At 47.5% G+C, this 18730-nt stretch overlaps 1 protein-coding gene across 1 annotated transcript in view; it reads right to left on the bottom strand.

Annotated features, from left to right (window-relative positions):
* Window positions 1-15548, bottom strand: part of Abcb10 (ATP binding cassette subfamily B member 10) — a 34570-nt gene extending 19022 nt beyond the window's left edge. Inside the window, exons 1-3 of the mRNA XM_057754306.1 lie at window positions 15070-15548; window positions 3089-3289; window positions 2053-2255 (exon numbers count right to left, since the gene is read on the bottom strand). Of these exons, the coding sequence (XP_057610289.1) occupies window positions 2053-2255; window positions 3089-3289; window positions 15070-15487 (822 nt within the window). The 5' untranslated portion in view covers window positions 15488-15548. The remainder of the gene's footprint in view (window positions 1-2052; window positions 2256-3088; window positions 3290-15069) is intronic.
* Between the last annotated feature and the right edge of the window lie 3182 nt (window positions 15549-18730).

Genomic DNA, 18730 nt, shown 5'->3' with positions numbered 1-18730 from the left:
AGACCCTGCCTCAACTTCTAAATGCCCACAAAAACTCCAGGTGGGCACTACCAAGGAGAACGGTTGCTGCAACTGCTGAAGATATAAACGACATATCCTCTGGCCAATTCTCATATGCTCTAATATGCCAGACACATCTTCAGCAGCAGAGAGAGGGACTGCTCAAATGACATCATGAGTTCTAAACATGGCCATAATCACCCTAGGGCCCTGAGTGTCCAGAATTTTTCCCATCTAGATCAAGAAGTCAGAGAAGTCACCAAAACACTCCGCATCATACATAGGATCTGAATACAACCGCCATAGGTTAGAGTGGGGGAGCTATTTCCAGGGTTTAGCAACCTAGAGACAGTAGGCCAGGTTTGGTCAGTTTAACCCCAACAGTGGCTCAAAGAACAAGAACGTTTTGGTTTTGTTTTTCATTGTTGTTGTTTTCTTTGTTTTTTTAAGGCAGGGTTTCTTTGGTTTCTTTGTGTAGCCCTGGTTGTCCTGAAACTCACTCTATAGACCAAGTTGGCCTCAAACTCAGAGATCCATCTGCCTCTGCTTCCAAGTGTTAGGATTAAAGGTGTGAGCCACCACGGCCCGGCTTAAATGCTTGGGTTTTTGTTTTGTTTTTTGGAGACAGGTTTTCTCTGTACAACAGCCCTAGATGTCCTAGAACTTGCTTTGTAGACCAGGCTGGCCTTGAACTCATGGAGGTCCACCTGTTTCTACAAGAACCTTCCAAGTTAGCAGATTAGACTCCCTCAACTCTGCAATGTGGTGACTGTTTTAAATGGTGCTGGTGACTCTGCAATACATTATTAAAATGTGCCAAATCTCACTTGTACAGAAGATAATATCAATGGCACAGGGGCTCCTAAAGTTGCAGTGTAACACTGAAGTGCACTGTAGAGGTAAAAGACAGATTGGCTAATTGCTCATCTGCGGGAGAATTGTCTGTATTCTGTCAATCTGTTTATTTTGAATAAACGCTGATTGGCCAGGCAGGAAGTATAGGTGGGTCAACCAGACAGGAAGCAGAAGCGGGGAGATGAGAACAGGAGAATGCTGGAAAGGAAGAAGCCCATTCCTCCAGTCCAGCCCAGACCACCAAGAAACAAGATGTAACCTGCGTGGCTAAAAGGTACCGAGCCACATGGCTAACATAGATAAGAATAATGGGTTTTATAACTTATGGAGATCTCTGTGTGATTTTCTTTGGAGTTTGCCGGCTGTGGGGTACTGGGCAGGACAGAAACCCCAACAAGCCGGCCCTGTTCATATTACACTCATCTATTCCTTACTCTCAGATCATAGTTCTGCTAAGTAATTGGCAATACTTTTTTTATATCCTGTCTCTTGCTTTGGCTTAGTTTTTGTTGTTTGTTTTTTAACATACTCTCATATTATCAAGGTTAACTTCAAACTAGTTTGTGTAGGCAAGAATGACCTTAAATTCCTGATTCTCCTGCCTTTTCTACTGAGTTCTGGTATTACAGGAACATGCCACAACGCTAGCGTTATACAGTACTGGGGACTGAACCCAGGGCTCAGTGCCTGCTGGGGAAGCCCTCTGTCAACTGAATTACAATCCTTGCCTTTTATTCTTGTTCCGTGAACATTAAGGTCATACTCAGGAGCTACTCAGGCCAGCAGGGATGGTTGGAACACAAACACCACCTGGAGAGTGAGCTGAGATGGGTTGAGCCACCAGAGATGAGCAAGACAGCTGTAGAACACAGATTTCTTGCAGGGACACAGAAAATGAGGTCTACACCCCTTAAACCTGACACTTGGTTCCCAAAGGGGCTCTTTGGCCTGACATTCTTGGCTGTCTTCACACCCTGGTCTTACACATCTTCAGGAAAAGCCAAACTTCAGATTAATACTTACTCAAGAGAGATACAGGCCAGGCCAGGAGAGATAATCCCCATGTCCCCCAGTCTGGGACAATGTTCTTGGTTCTACATGCTTACAAAATGACAAGTACATCTCAAGCGCCTCATGCTCAAAAGCCTGGCCCCGAGAGCCCTGACAGAAAGCACCAAGAGGAAATGGCTGACGTACCATCATGCCAACACCAACCGAGGCCTGGGCCCCAGCCCTCAGTCCGTCAGAGAGGTTTTCAGTCACTGAGCGCCCCAGGAGTGCAGTATCTGAGGAGAGGCGGTTAATCAATTCTCCTGTGCGGGTCTTATCAAAGAAAGCAACCTCTTGCTTTAGGACAGAGGAGAAGAGTGAGGTGCGCAGCCTGTTCACAATGCTCTGACCTGCAAAGCAAACACAGCAGCTAACAATGAATGCCGTCACCTGTGCCTCATGGGGCAGCCGCCAGCGAGCTGTTTAGACAGCCTGTTGTTAAAGCCAGTTTGTAGACTAAGCACATCAACTCCGTGGATCCTGGCACGGGAGGGACTCATTTAGGCCAGCACACTGACTTCCTGTTACTAGCTATAGACTGTGGGCACAAGGGGAGGAGATCATGATAAAGGCAAAGGGGCTAGCAAGGTAATTCAGCAGATAAAGGCGCTTGCCATGTAAACCTGACGACCTGAGTCATCAGATGGAACCCTCAAACTGACAGAACTGACTCCAGAATGTTCTCCTCTGCCTGCACATGTATGTGAACATACCATAACAACAATAAAAATGCATTTTAATTTTTTGAAAAAAGGCTCCTTGACATGTGAGGAGCATCATATACCCACAATGCCAATATGTTCATGACTGGCAGCCCTTATAAGAATTGCAGTTTGCAATGACAGGAAGGGGTCAGCCACCTAGAGGCCGTCTTACTAGCCATGCAGGCATGGAACGCAGTCCTAGGCTGCCAGCACTGGGGCGGTTCCCTGCCTGCTAAATGGGCCTTTTTCAAGAAATGCCACTCAAGTTCCCATCCCAGTAGCTACACAGCATGAATAGACAGGTCTTGCTTTTACTACCTGCTCAACCCTGACCACACAAAAGTAGAGAGTGTACGCCATCTTGGTGGGATGTGGGATCTGTCCCCAGTGAATACAAAGTCAGGAAGAGACTGGGGCCTGGAGCTGTGGCACTCGAGGCCCTCTGTCATCTTTGATGACCCCCGCCTAATGAGACTGACCTGAAGCCTGCATGAGGTAGACACGAACAGCATTCGCAGCAGCACCACAGAGGAACACACAGGTGAGTCCAGCACAGAGGCGAGTCAGGCTCTCACCAAAGTCCCCGCTTGGGTCGGTGTAAATGACATCAATGATCTTCCCCAGGAAGAAGGGGGCAGACATGGTGACAACACTGGACACGGCAAGAAACCCAACGGCAGCTGGAAGAGAGGAGCAAACACTCAGAACACACAGCACAGCACAGGGCAGGGGTTGAGCACAAAGGGCCTCAGATCACCACACTAGCCTCAGGGGCTGGGCTTTCTCCCCTCTCATCTACCGGCCTGACTAAAGGAAGGACCAGATGAGCAAGAAGCGTGGCTGTGAGGGAATGTGTGTGCCCAACCAGCAAGAGGATGTTATGGTTTGTGCATTCCTTCCTCGTAGGAGAGCCTGAGGCAAACCGCGGACATCTGTCTGGCCTCCCTCTTGTCTTCTGGTCTTAGTACTCATTTCAGATCCTGCTTCTCCTGAATTTCTGCTACACGCTGTTACTCCTTGGCATCTAACTACACCTCAGCTTCATTGCCAGACTATCTAGGGAATGTTTATCTGTTGTGTGTATGAGGGAGGGGAAGTGTTTTTGAGACAAGGTCTAACACTATAGCCTAGGCTAACGTCAAACTCACAATGTAGTTCAGGTTAACCATGAACTTGCTGTGACATACCTCAACTTCTTGAATGATGAGATTATAGGTATACACCACTGCTCCTGGCTTAATGTTCTTGACTACGGTTAGTATTTCAAAGTCTCTACATAAGCTTTAGAGAGCAGTTCCTGGGATCCACTTTGCATGTGGTATGTCCCTTCTTAGTATTATTGCTCTGCGGAATACAGCATGAAATGACAATAATCAGAAAAATAATTGTCCATGTAACTAAACAGCAGATAAAGGGGGCAGAGGGTTATTAAAAAGGTGGAGCCAAGTGTGGTGATGAATGCCGGTAATCCCCACATTTGGGAGGCAGAGGCAGATCTCTGAGTTCAAGACCGGCTTGTTCTACATAGTAAGTTTCAAGCCAGCCAGGACTACATAGTTGGCTAAAATAAACAAACAAAAAATTTTAAGAAAATCCAGTTAAAAAGAACACATATCACAGACAATCACATTCATACAAAAAGGAATATAAAATCCTAAGACCTGGCAATTTTTTACTCATGAGATTGGCAAAGATTACATGCTTAGGATGTTGGTGAAGATGTAGGAAGGAGACTCATCAGGGGAAACAAACAGTGCCACTGATGGAAGAGCATGTTTACACCAGCAACAAGTGAGATCCCAGGTGAAGAATCCCCTAGAACAGCAATGGACTTCTGAGAATTCTTACAAACTGCCACGTGAAGTATGGAAAATAAATCTAAGGATGTCAGATTATAGCACTAATTATACCAGCAAAAGAATCAGTATCTTAAACACCCACCCAAAAGATGAACCTACTATAAAGAATTTATAAATATTAAGCCACCACTATAAGGAATGAGGTAACTCTTTGGGTATCTACATGGAACAGTTCAGTAAGATGTACCATGGGAGCTGGACCTGGTGACACAGAGATGATATCCAGGAGGATGAGGTTGGAGAATCACAAGTCTAACCTCAGCTACACAGTGAGTTCAAAACCAGTCTAGGCAATTTAATGAGACACTGTTACAAAATAAAGAGAACTTCGGATGTAGCTAAGTGCTAGAGCATGTTTGAAATCCTAGGTTCAATCCTCAGTACTGTTAAAGCAGAGAAAGACAGACAGACACACAGACAAAGATACATGATTTGTTAAAAAAACAAGTTCTAGCCGGGCGGTGGTGGCGCACACCTTTAATCCCAGCAGAGGCAGGCGGATCTCTGGGAGTTCAAGGCCAGCCTGGTCTACAAGAGCTAGTTCCGGCACAGGCACCAAAGCTACAGAGAAACCCTGTCTCGAAAAAACCAAAACCAACCAACCAAACAAACAAAAAAACAAACAAAAAAACCAAGTCCTAGATAATAATATTAGCCCCTGGCTGGGCAGTGGTGGCGCGCGTCTTTAATCCAGGCATTTGGGAGGCAGAGACAGGCAGATTGCAATGAGTTCAAAGGTGGCCTGGTCTACAAAGCAAGTTCTAGGACAGCCAGTACTGTTACACAGATAAACCCTGTCTTGGAAAAAAATATATTGGGTGTTTTCCTCTTTTTTCTTTCTTCAGAGTTGTAATGAGTACAGAACTTTTTCTTTCTGTTTTTTTTTTTTTTTTTTTTTTTTTTTCCCCAGTTTTTTGAGACAGGGTTTCTCTGTGTAGCCCTGGCTGTCCTGGAACTTGCTCTGTAGATCAGGTTGGCATCAAACTCAGTGATCCACCTGCCTTTGCTTCCCAAGTGCTGGGATTAAAGGTGTGTGCCACCACTTCCTGGTGAGTATGGAAGAGGTTTGGAATATGAAGAAACAGCAGCAGCCCAGGTTCCTTTTTTTTTTATATTCATTTATTTATTATGTACACAATATTCTGTGTGTATGCCTGCAGGCCAGAAGAGGGCACCAGACCTCATTACAGATGGTTGTGAGCCACCATGTGGTTGCCAGGAATTGAACTCAGGACCTTTGGAAGAGCAGGCAATGCTCTTAACCACTGAGCCATCTCTCCAGTCCCCCCACCCCCCGGGTTCCTTTTAAGAGCAGTGCTGTGTCTGGACAGAGGGTAGATCTGGGCTTCTTTGGTTTGGGACAACAAACCTCTTAGGAACCTTGCTGGTTTATGGCAGACTGCTGGTGAATATGGGAAGAGTTCCCTCGCCCCATCTGCAGAGAATGGGTGCTTCTTTCTCCTTGGTTTAATGCTCACACTTCAGCTAAAGGGGTCATTCTAACGTAGCCATGAGAGTATGAACCAGCATGGTGGTTGAAATGGGAATGGCCCCCACAGATTCCTGTGTTTGGGTGCCTGGCCATAGGTAGTGGCACTATCAGGAGGTGTGGCCTCAGTGGAGTAGGTGTGGCTTTGTTGGAGGTGGTGTGTCACTAGGGGGTGGGCTCTGAGGTCTCAGAAGTTCAAGTCACGCCTTGTGCGGCATTCTCTTCCTGCTGCCTGCAGATCTAGATGTAGAGCTCTCAGCTCCTTCCCCAATACCATGCCTGCCTGCGTGCCAACATGCTTCCCACCATGATGATAATGAACTGAACCTCTGTGCTGTAAGCCAGTCCCAATTCATGTTTTCCTTTATGAGAGTTGCCATGGTCACGGTGGCTCTTCGCAACAATAGAAACCCTAACTAAGAAGGAAGTTGGAACCAGGGACTGACCGTGCTTTTGTTTGGAGGAATGTGGACTTTGGTACTTTGGATTAGAAAACTAGTTGAAGCCGGGCGGTGGTGGCGCACGCCTTTAATCCCAGCACTTGGGAGGCAGAGACAGGTGGATCTCGGTGAGTTCAAGAACAGCCTGGTCTACAAAGTGAGTTCCAGGACAAGCTCCAAAGCTACAGAGAAACCCTGTCTAGAAGGGGGGAAAAAAAGCAGTTGAGTACTTTAAGTGGGGTTTAATGGGCCATCCTAGTAGGAACATGGAAGACGGTGGTGCTGAGGGTGATCTGAACCGTGGGCCCGGACTTCTGGCTCAGGAGTCAGAGGAGAAGAATGCTAATATGGAGCCTAGAGATCATTCTTGGGATATTATGGTGGAAATGTGGCTGCATTTTGCCCTTGTCCAAAAACTCTGCTTGAGGCTAAATTGAAAAGTTTTTGGATTAGTTACATTGGCAGAAGAGATTTCAAAGCAGCCTCGTGTGGACACTATCATCTGTGGAGTCAGTGCGTGCTCTTCTGAAGATCTGTGATGAACAGGAACAAGCTGAGGGAATCGCAACACGTACTACTTGAGGAGAAAAGGAGCACCAGGAAGTGGAGTGGAACTAAATCCTGTGTCAAGGAGATAAACAGATTAAAGGCCAGTCAGGTCCACAGAGCAAACTCCAGGACAGCCAAGTTTAGGCTTGAAGAAAACAATCGAAAACAGAAGCTGGTGAAGACGTGATTAAACGAGGGGGCGTATACCAGCCTCAGCTGTGTGATTCTGGCTTCACAGTCAAAGACAGAAGAAAGCGATTAAGGAATCTCCCTCCTTGGCCAAGGAAAGCTGCTAAGGCCAGCTGTGTGGCAGGGGTGTCCCTTCATGGAGGCTCCAAGAGACCACTGTGGGAAGCTGTAAAGGTGAAGCCTGGGTTGCCTCGGAGACCCCAGGTTGTTGGAGGTGCCAGAGTCACGGGAAAGCTGCGAACAGGGAGTGGAAGCAGCCCGAGAGAAGTGTGCTGCAGTCAACAAAGCAGAAAGGAGCTGGAGATCTGAAGAGCCTTTGACGTCAGACATGGAGATGGAGACTTTGAAGTTTGCCTAGATGGTTTTCACTCTTGCCCTGGTCCAGTATTTCCTCATCATGTTCCCTTTCCTCCCTTTTTGAAAGGTAATGTACATCCTGTGCCACTATATGTTAGGAGTATGTGATTTGCTTTCCACTTTGATTTTACAGGGGATTACAGTTAAGAGATGACGTGGTCTCAGAAGAAACTTTGAACTTTGGACTTTTAAACAATGTTGAGACTGTTATAGACTATTAGGACTTTTGAAATTGGACTAAATACATTTCTGCATTGTTATGGCTGCAAGCCAAAGGGAGTGGAATGTGATGGCTTGAATAGGAATAGCCCCTATAGACTCATGTGTTCCAGTGCTGGCCCAGGGAGTGGCACTACTAGGCGGTGTCCTTGCTGGAGTAGGTATGGCTTTGTTGGAGATGGTCTGTCCCTAGGAGGTCGCTAGGTATGTCATTTTGAGGTCTCAGAAGTTGAAGCCATGCCCAGTGTGACATTTTCTCCTTACTGCCTGAGGACTAAGATGTAGAATTCTCAGCTCCTCCTCCAGCACCATGTCTGCCTGCATGCTACCACGCTTCCCACCATGACAATAATGGACTAACCCTTTAAAACTGTAAGCCAGCCCCAACTAAATGTTTTCCTTTAGAAGAGTTGTCTTAGCTGTGGTCTCTCTTTGTAGCAATAGAAACCCTAACTATGACAACTGGTGAGCAAGCAGAGCCCTAAAAGGGGGCGGGGGGTGGGGGTGGTGGTGACTTTTAAGCAGGCAATGTGCCTTGCTGTCTTCATTCCAACGTCACCTCTTCTGAGGACCAGCTCTGGAGCCTCACTTCAAATGAAGACATCTGGGGTTGCTCAGCCCTTCATCCGACTGCTACCTTCCCTCCTGGAATTCTAAATGTTATCACTGACTCATTATTTATGTCTCTTTTGCTTGCTGCTTTGTAAGCCCACCACCCTCCCCTACAGCACACAGCAGGAACTCAGCCAATACTTACTTACTTACTTACTGAATGAATGAATGAATGAATGAATGAAGGGGCACATTGGACTTTGGCAAGGGAAGCAGGAAAGTATATTACCAGAGCAAAGTCCTTTGCCAGCTCAATAGGGAAGGTCCTGGCCACTCAGAGAGTTCACACACCAGTTTTCAAAACTCATAATCAAGAGTGAAAAAAAGCCGGGTGGTGGTGGCGCACGCCTTTAATCCCAGCACTCAGGAGGCAGAGGCAGGCAGATCTCTGTGAGTTCGAGACCAGCCTGGTCTACAGAGCTAGTTCCAGGACAGGCTCCAAAACCACAGAGAAACCCTGTCTCGAAAAACAAACAAACAAAAAAAAAAAGAGTGAAAAAAAAAAACAGGGCCTGGAGAGATGACTCAGCAGTTAAGAGTATTTACTGCTCTTGCAGAGAACCCTTGTTCTATCTATAAAGTTTGAGGTTATCCTAGGTTACATATCTTTAGAAAGAAAGAAAAAGAGAGAGAGAGAGAGAGAGAGAGAGAGAGAGAGAGAGAGAGAGAGAGAGAGAAGATAAGACATGGTTATGCTATATAATAAGCTCTTGCTAGCCTGGAACTCTTACAGGCCAGTTAGACTTGAACTTGCAGTGATCCTACTGCCTCTGCCTCCTGAGAGCCAGGATCACAGGCATTCCTGAACATGTTATGCAGAGCAGGCTGGCCTCAAACTTGCAGTGGTCTTCCTGCCTCTGCCTCTTCTCTAGTTTTCTGAATCACACGGAGCACGAGCCCTTTGCGAGCTCTTACACAGTGATGGCGACTGTAAAAAAAGGGGGGGGGGACCTGATGTGGCAAAGCACATCTGCAGCTCCAGAACTCAAAGGCAAGTTCAAGGCTAGCATGGTCTGCCCAGCCAGCCTCAGGCCAGCCAGGATTACACAGTGAGACAGAGTCTGAAAAAAGGGGTGGGGCTATTTAGTTAAATCCAAAATCATCCCAGTATATCCCATCAACTTATTTATTAATTTACTCTTTTATTATTATTTTAACAGTCTTTTTAATATTTATTTTTATTTTATGTATATGGTGCTCTGTTTACATGCACACTGGCATGCCAGAAGACAGAATCAGATCCTATTATAGATGGCTGTGAGCCACCATGTGCTGGGAATTGAACCGAGACCTCTGAAGAACTGCCAGTGCTCTTAACTGCTGAGCCATCTCTCCAGCCCCAATTTATTGCGTTATTTAACAACATTTTAAAGATTTGTTTACTTTACTTTATATGTATGAATGCTTTGCCTGCATGCATGTATGTGTACCACACGCATGTTGGAACCCAGAACTGGGGTTATGCATGGCTGTGAGCTACACACGGATGCTAGGAATCAAACCCAGGTCCTCTGCAAGAGCAACCAGTGCTGAGCCGTCTCTCTAGGCCCAATTTGTTTTTAATCCTGTGTACACATGTGTATGGGGCCTGCAGAGGTCACAGCTGTCAGATCCCCAGGAGCTGAGTTTTAAGTGGTTGTGAGCAGCCTGACATGGGTGCTGAGGATTAACCTCTGACCCTGTGGAAGGTAATACACACTCTCAACCATTGAGTCTTCTCTCCAGCCCCAAATTTACTTATTTATTTTTGACACAGGGCCTCATGTAGACCAGGATATCCTCTAACTATGCAGCCAAGATGACAATTCTTCTGCCTCTACCTCCTGCTCTGACATGCTGTATTAGAGGTGTGTGCCTACAGGCTACGTTTTATGCGGTGCTGGGATCAAACCCAGGGCTTTGTGTGTGCTAGGCCAAGCACTCAGCCGTCTGAGCTATTATATCTCAACGTCAAGTTTATTTTACTATTGTGTACCCCTTTGTATTACAATCTGTGTGGTTTGAAAGAAAATGACTCCCACCCATAGGCTCACAGGGAGTGGCCCTATTAGGAGGTATGACCTTGTTAGGTATGGTTTTGCTGGAGGAAGGAAATGTGTCTCTGGGTACAAGCTCTGGGGTCTCAGATGCTCAAGCCAGGCCAGCGTCTCGCATTTTCTTCCTGCTGCCTGCAGATCCAGATGCAGAACTCCCAGCTACCTCTTCGGCACCGTGTCTGCTTTCCGCCACGATGATACGAACTAAACCTCTGCATTGTAAACCGGCCCCCAATTCCATGTTTTCCCTTATAAGAGTTGCCGTGGTCAAGGTGTCTCCTCACAGCAATAAAACCCTAAGACACGTCTGAATATAAGTAAAATGGATTTTGGTCATCTGGATTCTTGGGATCAAGGTTCTGCCTTATGGGGCTGTGGCATATCAGGTTCCAGCCCCAATCCGACCTGACTCTGTCACTTGGAATTCTCCACCTTCCCTGCACACCACAATGCAGCTTCTACTGCTGTTTCCTGACTGACACTTTCAAACACCTGACCATTATCCTAATTCTACTGAGTCCTGGTGCCAGAGGGGTCAGAACAGTAAATGCAGATGGTCTCAGGTCCGCAGCATCAGTGTGGATCAGAGGCTGGGGGGAGGGGTCAGGAAAGCTGCTTATAGAGACTAATGGCTCTCCTGCCACCATGTCTGACCTGACACAAGTCACTCAAATCCTCTATACGTCAGTTTCTCCTACTATAAATATATAGGGCCATATTATACAGGCCCATATTTCTACATTGTATGGCGGCCAGACTTTCAGGCCACAGTGTGCACCTGCCACACAGAACTAGCCTTTCCAGACAAACTGACACCTTCCTAAACAAAGGGTCAGGATATGCTAATGTCGCTCTGCTCCTTCTTTGTAATTTTGGGAGATCTTTGTAAATTTGGGGAAGAGGTGTTAATTCGGTCTACGTGACAGAGCAGGCATAGTTGCAGACGTGACTTAAGTCCCAGCTACCCCTTAACAGAATGCTAATAAATTTCCCCCTCAGTTTACCTTTTGATATAAAAGCTGTTTGAATAATAAATGCTAGGTGATCTTCAGAATTTGAATGAACCCTAAGTCTCCCTCCTGATATTGCTGTATGGACTGTGCCTCAATTATTCCCACGCCTCTCCACTAGTCCAAGAGACAATTTATGTCAGGGCTGGACCTCGACATAAATATCCAAACAACAACGGCACCTTCTCACGGAGCTGCCTTGAGCAGATTAGACACAGAGAAAGCACCTGGCATGGTGCCCAGTCACCTGCAAGCAAGCATAGCAGCTGTATGTATCCTTATCAATCCTGCTGTCACTTCAGAAATGACCTGTGCGGTGGCTCGGTTCAGAGGTAACTCAGCTGTCCCATCTCAGAGACCAGGGGCTGGAAGGAAAAGGGCAAAAAGGCAGCTTCCTCAGGAGTGTGACAGCTGTCTGCAGACATGCTGGGTCCTGGGGGATCAGGGAGATATTTCCAGGGATGCTGTGGATGTGACAAGAACAGGGTGGAGGGCAGATGTGAGATGAAGGCTGAGCTGAGCTGGCCCTAAGTGGAGGGAAGAAAGTGAAGATATGGTGGCTGAAAACCTAGAATGAAGCTGAGTAAGAAACAGAGGCTCAGGAAATACGCAGATCCCTGGAGCAGCCCCGACATGACAGGCTGTTCCTCTTGTCCCTTAGCCCTGTCCGGCTGGACCATAGCTCTGCCTGGGCATCAGAAAGCAGCAGCTGGAGACAGTCTGTCTCCACTCTTTTCTCATTGCATTTCACTACGGTCACACCACAGGCACAGCTATAAAAGTCAACCCACAAACTCAGCCAGTTCCAGGCAGGAATCGGCTTTCAAAAAAAGTCATTATCGCCGGGCGGTGGTGGCGCACGCCTTTAATCCCAGCACTCGGGAGGCAGAGGCAGGCGGATCTCTGTGAGTTCGAGACCAGCCTGGTCTACAAGAGCTAGTTCCAGGACAGGCTCCAAAGCCACAGAGAAACCCTGTCTCGAAAAACCAAAAAAAAAAAAAAAAAAAAAAAAAAAAGTCATTATCGAGCTGGGCAGTGGTGGTGCACACCTTTAATCCCAGCACTCAGAAGGCAGAGACAGGTAGATCTCTGTGAGTTTGAGGCCAGCCTGGTCTACAGAGTGAGTTCCAGGACAGCCAGGGCTACACAGAGAAACCCAGCCCTTACCGGTAATTCAGAAGAGCAGACCCAAATCCTACATACCTGCACTGTCTGAAACATGAAGGGAAGAGAGCAGAATGTACCACCCACAGTCTAACTCTACTCTAGATAAGAACACACTCTGCGAGCCAGGAGACCTGGTACTCTAAATATCTTCTCATCTTGGGGCCCACTGCTCACTGGAACATCTGGGCCCTGGTCTCCTATCTGCTAAGCACACAGAAAGCCTGAACAAGTACCTCCTGTCTGCTCTGGGCATGTCCTGATGATTCTGGGCTCAGCACCTTCTGAGGTTCCTTGTGGCCAAAGTGATAAGAGGAAGACTTATCAGTGAGAAAAGGCTCTGGGTAGCACTGCAGACCCAGTGATACCAAGATAGCCAAAATCCTGAAGGAGTGGGCTGCCTGGAGGAAGACCAATCATGTGAGTTCTGTTCTGGACAAGTATCTGCAGCCATTTCAAACAGGAGGCCCTGTTTTCCAAATTTTGGATACTTAACATCAAAATCGTCTGGGGAACAATGCTGAACAGTAGGGAAGGAAAGGTTATTATTCAAACACAACCGCAGTTTTGGGATGTTAACTTTCACTAAAATTAGAAAATGAACATCAGAAGCTAGGTAGTAGTGGCGCAGGTCTTTAATCTGAGCACTGGAGAGGCAGAGCAGAGGCAGGCAGATTTCTGAGTTCAAGTCCAGCCTGGTCTACAGAGCCAGTTCCAAGGCAGCCAGGGGGGCTACACAGTGAAACATCTCAAAAAACCAGAGGGGGGGGGGAGAGAGAGAGAGAGAGAGAGAGAGAGAGAGAACACCTAACACCAGATTTTTTTTTCTCTTATTATTTGTTTTTTTGGATCTCTTTAAAGAAATAATGACAGCATGATGGCTCATGCTTATTATTATCTCAGCACTGAGGAGGCTGAGCAGGAAGACTGCAGTGTGCTCATGGTCGTTTGGGCTACCAAGTGGTATCTGTCTCCAAAACAAGACAGAGAGACAGAAAGACACAAACCTACACAGCAGCTCTGCTCCTCCAGCATGTCGGAGATGTGCCAACTCTTGCTTGGCCTGATCTTATTACAAATTAACGACTTCCTTTTACTTCCTTCCACCAGCACCCACAACCAGACTGGCTTTACCTCCAATGACTTCTGACAAAAACATAGGCTATATAAAGAGGTCTTCAGACATCCTGAAGACAGAATACTATCTACTTAGAAGCCTAAAGTGTTCCTAGCACCTGGGAAGTTGAGGCAAGAGATCTCAAGTTAGAGGCCTGCCTGGATGACAGAGCAAGGTCATCCTTAGCTACAGAGTGAGTTTGAGGTCAGCCTGTACTACATTAAACCTGTCTCAGTAAAACACAGGGGAGGGGGTCCAGTGGCTCAGTGGTTAAGAGCACTGGCTACTCTTTGGGAGGCCATGGATTCAATTCTTAGCACCCACATGGCAGCTCACAGACAGTTCGGACATACATGAAGACAAAACATCACATAAAATAAAAACAAACGATTTGTTAAAAAAAAAATAATGAAACACAGGTAAAAAGGCTTACAAGCTACCCAAGAAGAAAAGGACTTTTTCCATTAAAACCCATAACCATAGTAAAATGTCTCTTCTTTATACTTAAGGGCACCACACCTGCTAACTCCTGTAGATGGCAGATCCATGTGCCCTCGCTCCATAGACACCCTTCTCCAAGTCCAATCTCTCCCAAAGGAGTAATCTGTACAGCAAGGGACTCAGCAAGCAACTTGGGGTCCTGCCTGTTTCAGAGCTGTATGACAAGGTGTCTTCCTCTTGCAACACCCTCATGCCTATCTCCATTTCATCTCTAATTCAAATTATTTTCCTGTCCACTAAGCAGGGAACCCCAGCAGGGGCGGGACTCCATGTCAGTTCCCAAGACAACCCCGCAGGAGGAGGCCACAATCCACTGTCACAGGGGAAATGGAGAGTTAGAAAACCTTCAGGACTCTCCAGCTCTCAGTAGGTCTCTGCTCCTGCCATTCCTCCAATGACTGCTAAAAAACCGGCGAGTTACAGAATATTTTCATTTAGAATCAGCCCATTCTGATTTCTTTTAGTTGATTCGGTTGAGTTACTGTCTGGTTTCTTTATGCTGTGGCCAATGCCTGGTCCTGACCACTTAGGGGGGTGACAGCCAACATGAGGTTCACAGTGCTCAGCTTAATGTGAAATATTGCTGGTTATTTGATACTGTGTAGCCCTGGTGATGGTTTTTTAAAAACATTATAAATGTATAATACAAAGTAGACATGGTTTTGGCAAAACATTTTCTTAAAGGTCTAAACTCCAGTTTATTTAGAGAATGCTCCAAAGCAGACGCTGCCAACTAGCTGGTGGGGACCGATTTAAATATTCTGGAAACAGGCTCTGCTGACCTCAGACGGTGAGCGCCCGCCAGTTAAGAAGGCACCCATAGCCTTCCAACAGGTGTCGGCAGATCTGAACGCCCTTGTCGAGGCCGCGGCCAGGCCTGGGTCCCCTGTAGCCCGCTGGTCCCCACAAGGTTCCTACCTGACAGCTTCCCGCGCTCAGGGTGCACCAGCCCGAGGAGCTTCCACACTTCTGAGCGCCGTGGTGCCGCGGGCCGCCGCCGGGAGTCGTCCCCAAGGTCTCGCACACCGGTGGCTGCCGCTGGAATTCCCTGGAACCTGGCGAACAGGGGACGCGCGCCGCGGGATCCTGCCAGTACCCAGCACCTGCGGGCCGCTGAGGATGTGGCCCATCGCCCCACGCCGCCAGGCAGCCGGGAGAGGGGCGCGGGAAAGCGGAGGCCCGGGGACGGCACATGGATTCGAGACGTCCACGCGCGTACGAGCGGGTTCCACTCAGAAGCCAGCCACGTCCTAGAGGACACTGCCGGGGCCCACGAACGCACGGCCGGGCCCCGGCGCGTAATCAGCAGCAGCGCCCTGCCAGGGGGGCTGCGCATGACGCTGCGTCTGCCGGGAGAAGCACAGCCGCTGGCCCGGCCGCACGCCCGGGGACCCTCCCGGCCCGGCCCGAGCGCGGGGCGGGGACGCAGCAGCGACCCGCCCCCCTCCCGCCCCATCGGGCGGGCGCCCGGGCCCCGCCTTCCGCCGCGCAGGGACCACCCCTGGGCGGCGACCAGCGGGTGGCTCCAGAGCCATGCCTGGTCTAAGCAGCTGTCCGCTAGCGCCTGCGCCCGCGAGCTACGCGCGGAAGATTTTTGTCGCTCCTGAGCCCTTCGGTTGCAAACCCAGGAGCGTTGGAGCCCTTTCTCTCGCCCGCGACAGGCGGAGTGCGCACGCGCGTTGCTCAGGTCGCTTACTACAGATCAGTGCTGGGTGATAGCTAGCCGCTCAGTTGTCGCGCCGGTGCGTGGCCTCCCGCTATTTTGCGGTTGTGGGGGCGGGGGGACGACAGTGAAGTATCCACACCTTGGAGTCCAACGCAATGTAGGAGGTGCCGAAGAGGCCGAGACTCCGGAGCTGCACCCCACAGTGTCCCGAAGAGTCAAAGTGACCCACCGTGCAGTGGTCTCGAGATCCACGCGGGTGGAGAGGCCCAGGAGAAGAGTTTGTGGACTCGTAGATATTTCACAAGACCAGAACGAAATGCAAGTGAAAGACTTCCTACTAGTTAAAATGTATGAGTTCAGCCGGGCGTAGTGGCTCTCGCCTTTATTACCAGCTCTTGGGAGGCATACATCTCTGTGAGTTCGAGGACAGCCTATATAGTGAGTTGCAGGACAGCTTGAGGTACATAGTGAGAAGCTGTCTTATAAAAATAATAACAAATAATTTTTTAAAAATGGATTTATAAAACAACCTCAACGTAAGTATTTTCAGTATTCAAAAAAAAAAAAAAAACCCAACATGAAAACACGACCCTTAAGGAACAAAACATGAGACTTTCAAATGTGGAATCCGTCTCTAAATTTGCAGGATTCTTCCTCTTTTTACCCTAATCCCAAACCTGAAAACGTCATTTATTAGAATAGAGAGTGTGTGTGTGTGGGGGGGGATCATACAGCTCAGCTGATAGAGCTTCATATCAGACAGATACAGAAAAAACACACACACACACAAACCAAGCAGGCAGCGACTGGCTGGAGTTTGCTTTGCTTATATGTCTCCTGTTTTGTTTTTTCCTCCCTTAGAAAATTTCCATGTTTGGCCCAGACATATTGGGCAGGCCTTTAATCCCAGCATTCAGGAGGTAGATACAGGTGGATCTCTTTGAGTTCTAGGCCAGTCTGGTCTACATAGTGAGTTCCAGGATAATCGGGACTCCATAGAAAAACCCTGTCTCAAAACAAACAAAAAAAAAACCAACAAAATATTCATATAAGAATTTTCCATATTGGTCTGACTTCCTGACATTTTAGCATCTGTTATGTTTCCCCTCTCAGATAAGGGCCTCACCTACACTTGGAATTTACGAGGTCAAGAGGGATGAGCAACAACATGAGGGATGAGGAGGGATGAGGAGGGATGAGGAGGTTACCCTTGCCTTGAACATGCTGGAGAAGTGGGAAGCAGGCACAGCCTTCTGTAAAATCCAGCCCTGAGATCCAAGGAGACTTGAGTTTTCTTGAGCGTGGCCTCTCCATCACAGCAGAAACTCTTAAATGCCAGGGTGTCACAGTTTGAGCTGTACTCTCCTGGCTCCTGAGGACTCAGGCTCCTTTCCATGGCCCACGGAGTATTTCCTTCTCCTTCCTCTTGGACCCCCGCTGAACAGCACGAAGCAATGAATACCGGTAGATGGGAGTTTCTGTTCTGCTTGGTCCCACAGCCAGTTCCAAGGAAGCACACAGAGGCTCACATTAATTATAAACTGTCTGGTCTATTAGCTCAGGCTTATTATTAACTAGTTCTTACAACTTAAATTAACCAATAATTCTTGTCTATATTTAGCCATGTGGCTTGGTAGCTTTTCTCAGTAAGGCATTCTCATCTTGCTTCCTCTGCATCTAGATGGTGACTGATACTCTTTGCCTTTCCTCTTCCCAAAATTCTCCTAAACTAGTTGCCCTGTCTATATTTCTTGCCTGGCTACTGGTCAATCAGCATTTTATTAAACTAATACAAGTGACAAATCTTTACAGAGTACAAGAGCGTTATCCCACAGCAAATGTCCTCCAGGATGGCAAGAATAACCACTTTTTAAAAATTATTATTTTCTGTCCGGGCACGCACACCTTTAATCCCAGCACTTGGGAGGCAGAGGCAGGCGGATCTCTGTGACTTCGAAGTCAGCCTGGTCTACATGAGCTAGTTTCAGGACAGGCTCCAAAGCTACAGAGAAACCCTGTCTCTAAAAAATAATAAAAAAAAATCCATGTATGAGTATTTTACCTGTGGAAACTGGGGTTCTACATGGCGGCTTGCATGCTGGGAATTGAACCCTGCTCCTTTGGAAGAGCAGCCAGTGCTCTTAACCACTGAGCCATCTCCCCAGTCACTAAGCCATTTCTACAGCCTGAGATTAACTATTTTCAGCCAAATCTAAGGTTCTGCTTACTTCTTACTTCTCTTTCACCTTTTCTAGAACATATTTGCTGTTGTGAGGGCCAGAAATGAGGAACTGTCTCCAATTTCCTAGCCCGATCCCCTCAGCCAGTACTTTCTGGAGCCTGAAGTCAAAAGAAAAAAATAAGGGTAACTGATTAGACAGAACTAAACTCACCAAGATTTTCTGTTTGTAGAAGGTTTTGTTGGGGGGTAGGGGGTGTCAAGACAGTTTTGATGTGGCCCTAGGTGGCTTAAAATACAGTATATAAAGCAAGCTAGCCTTGAGCGTCAAGTAATCCCACTTATAACTCCAGGTTTAGGGATCACAGATAATGCTACCCTGGAGGCTGAAATGGGAAGATCGCCGTGAGTTCAAATGCTAGGCTACTAGACTCAAAGTAAGACCCTGTCTCAAAACACAAAGACAGACAGATGGAAGGAAGGAAGGAAGGAAGGAAGGAAGGAAGGAAGGAAGGAAGGAAGGAAAGCGAATGGATTGGCTCAGGAAATAAGGCAAACGCTGCTGATGAGATTGCCAGAATCCACATAGTGGAAGGAGAAGATTGACTTCAACAGGTTATTCTTTGACCCATGTAGGTGTGCTAAGGCATACTTATGCCCACACAACTGCGCGCACACACACACAAATAAAAGATGTAATTAAAAAGCAATTGAATGAACGAACAATTAAAAAT

Source organism: Chionomys nivalis, chromosome 21, assembly GCF_950005125.1.
Source record: "Chionomys nivalis chromosome 21, mChiNiv1.1, whole genome shotgun sequence".
Classification (NCBI taxonomy): domain Eukaryota; kingdom Metazoa; phylum Chordata; class Mammalia; order Rodentia; family Cricetidae; genus Chionomys; species Chionomys nivalis.
The sequence above is the reverse complement of the archived record's forward strand: the minus strand, read 5'-3'. Positions and strand labels throughout refer to the sequence as shown.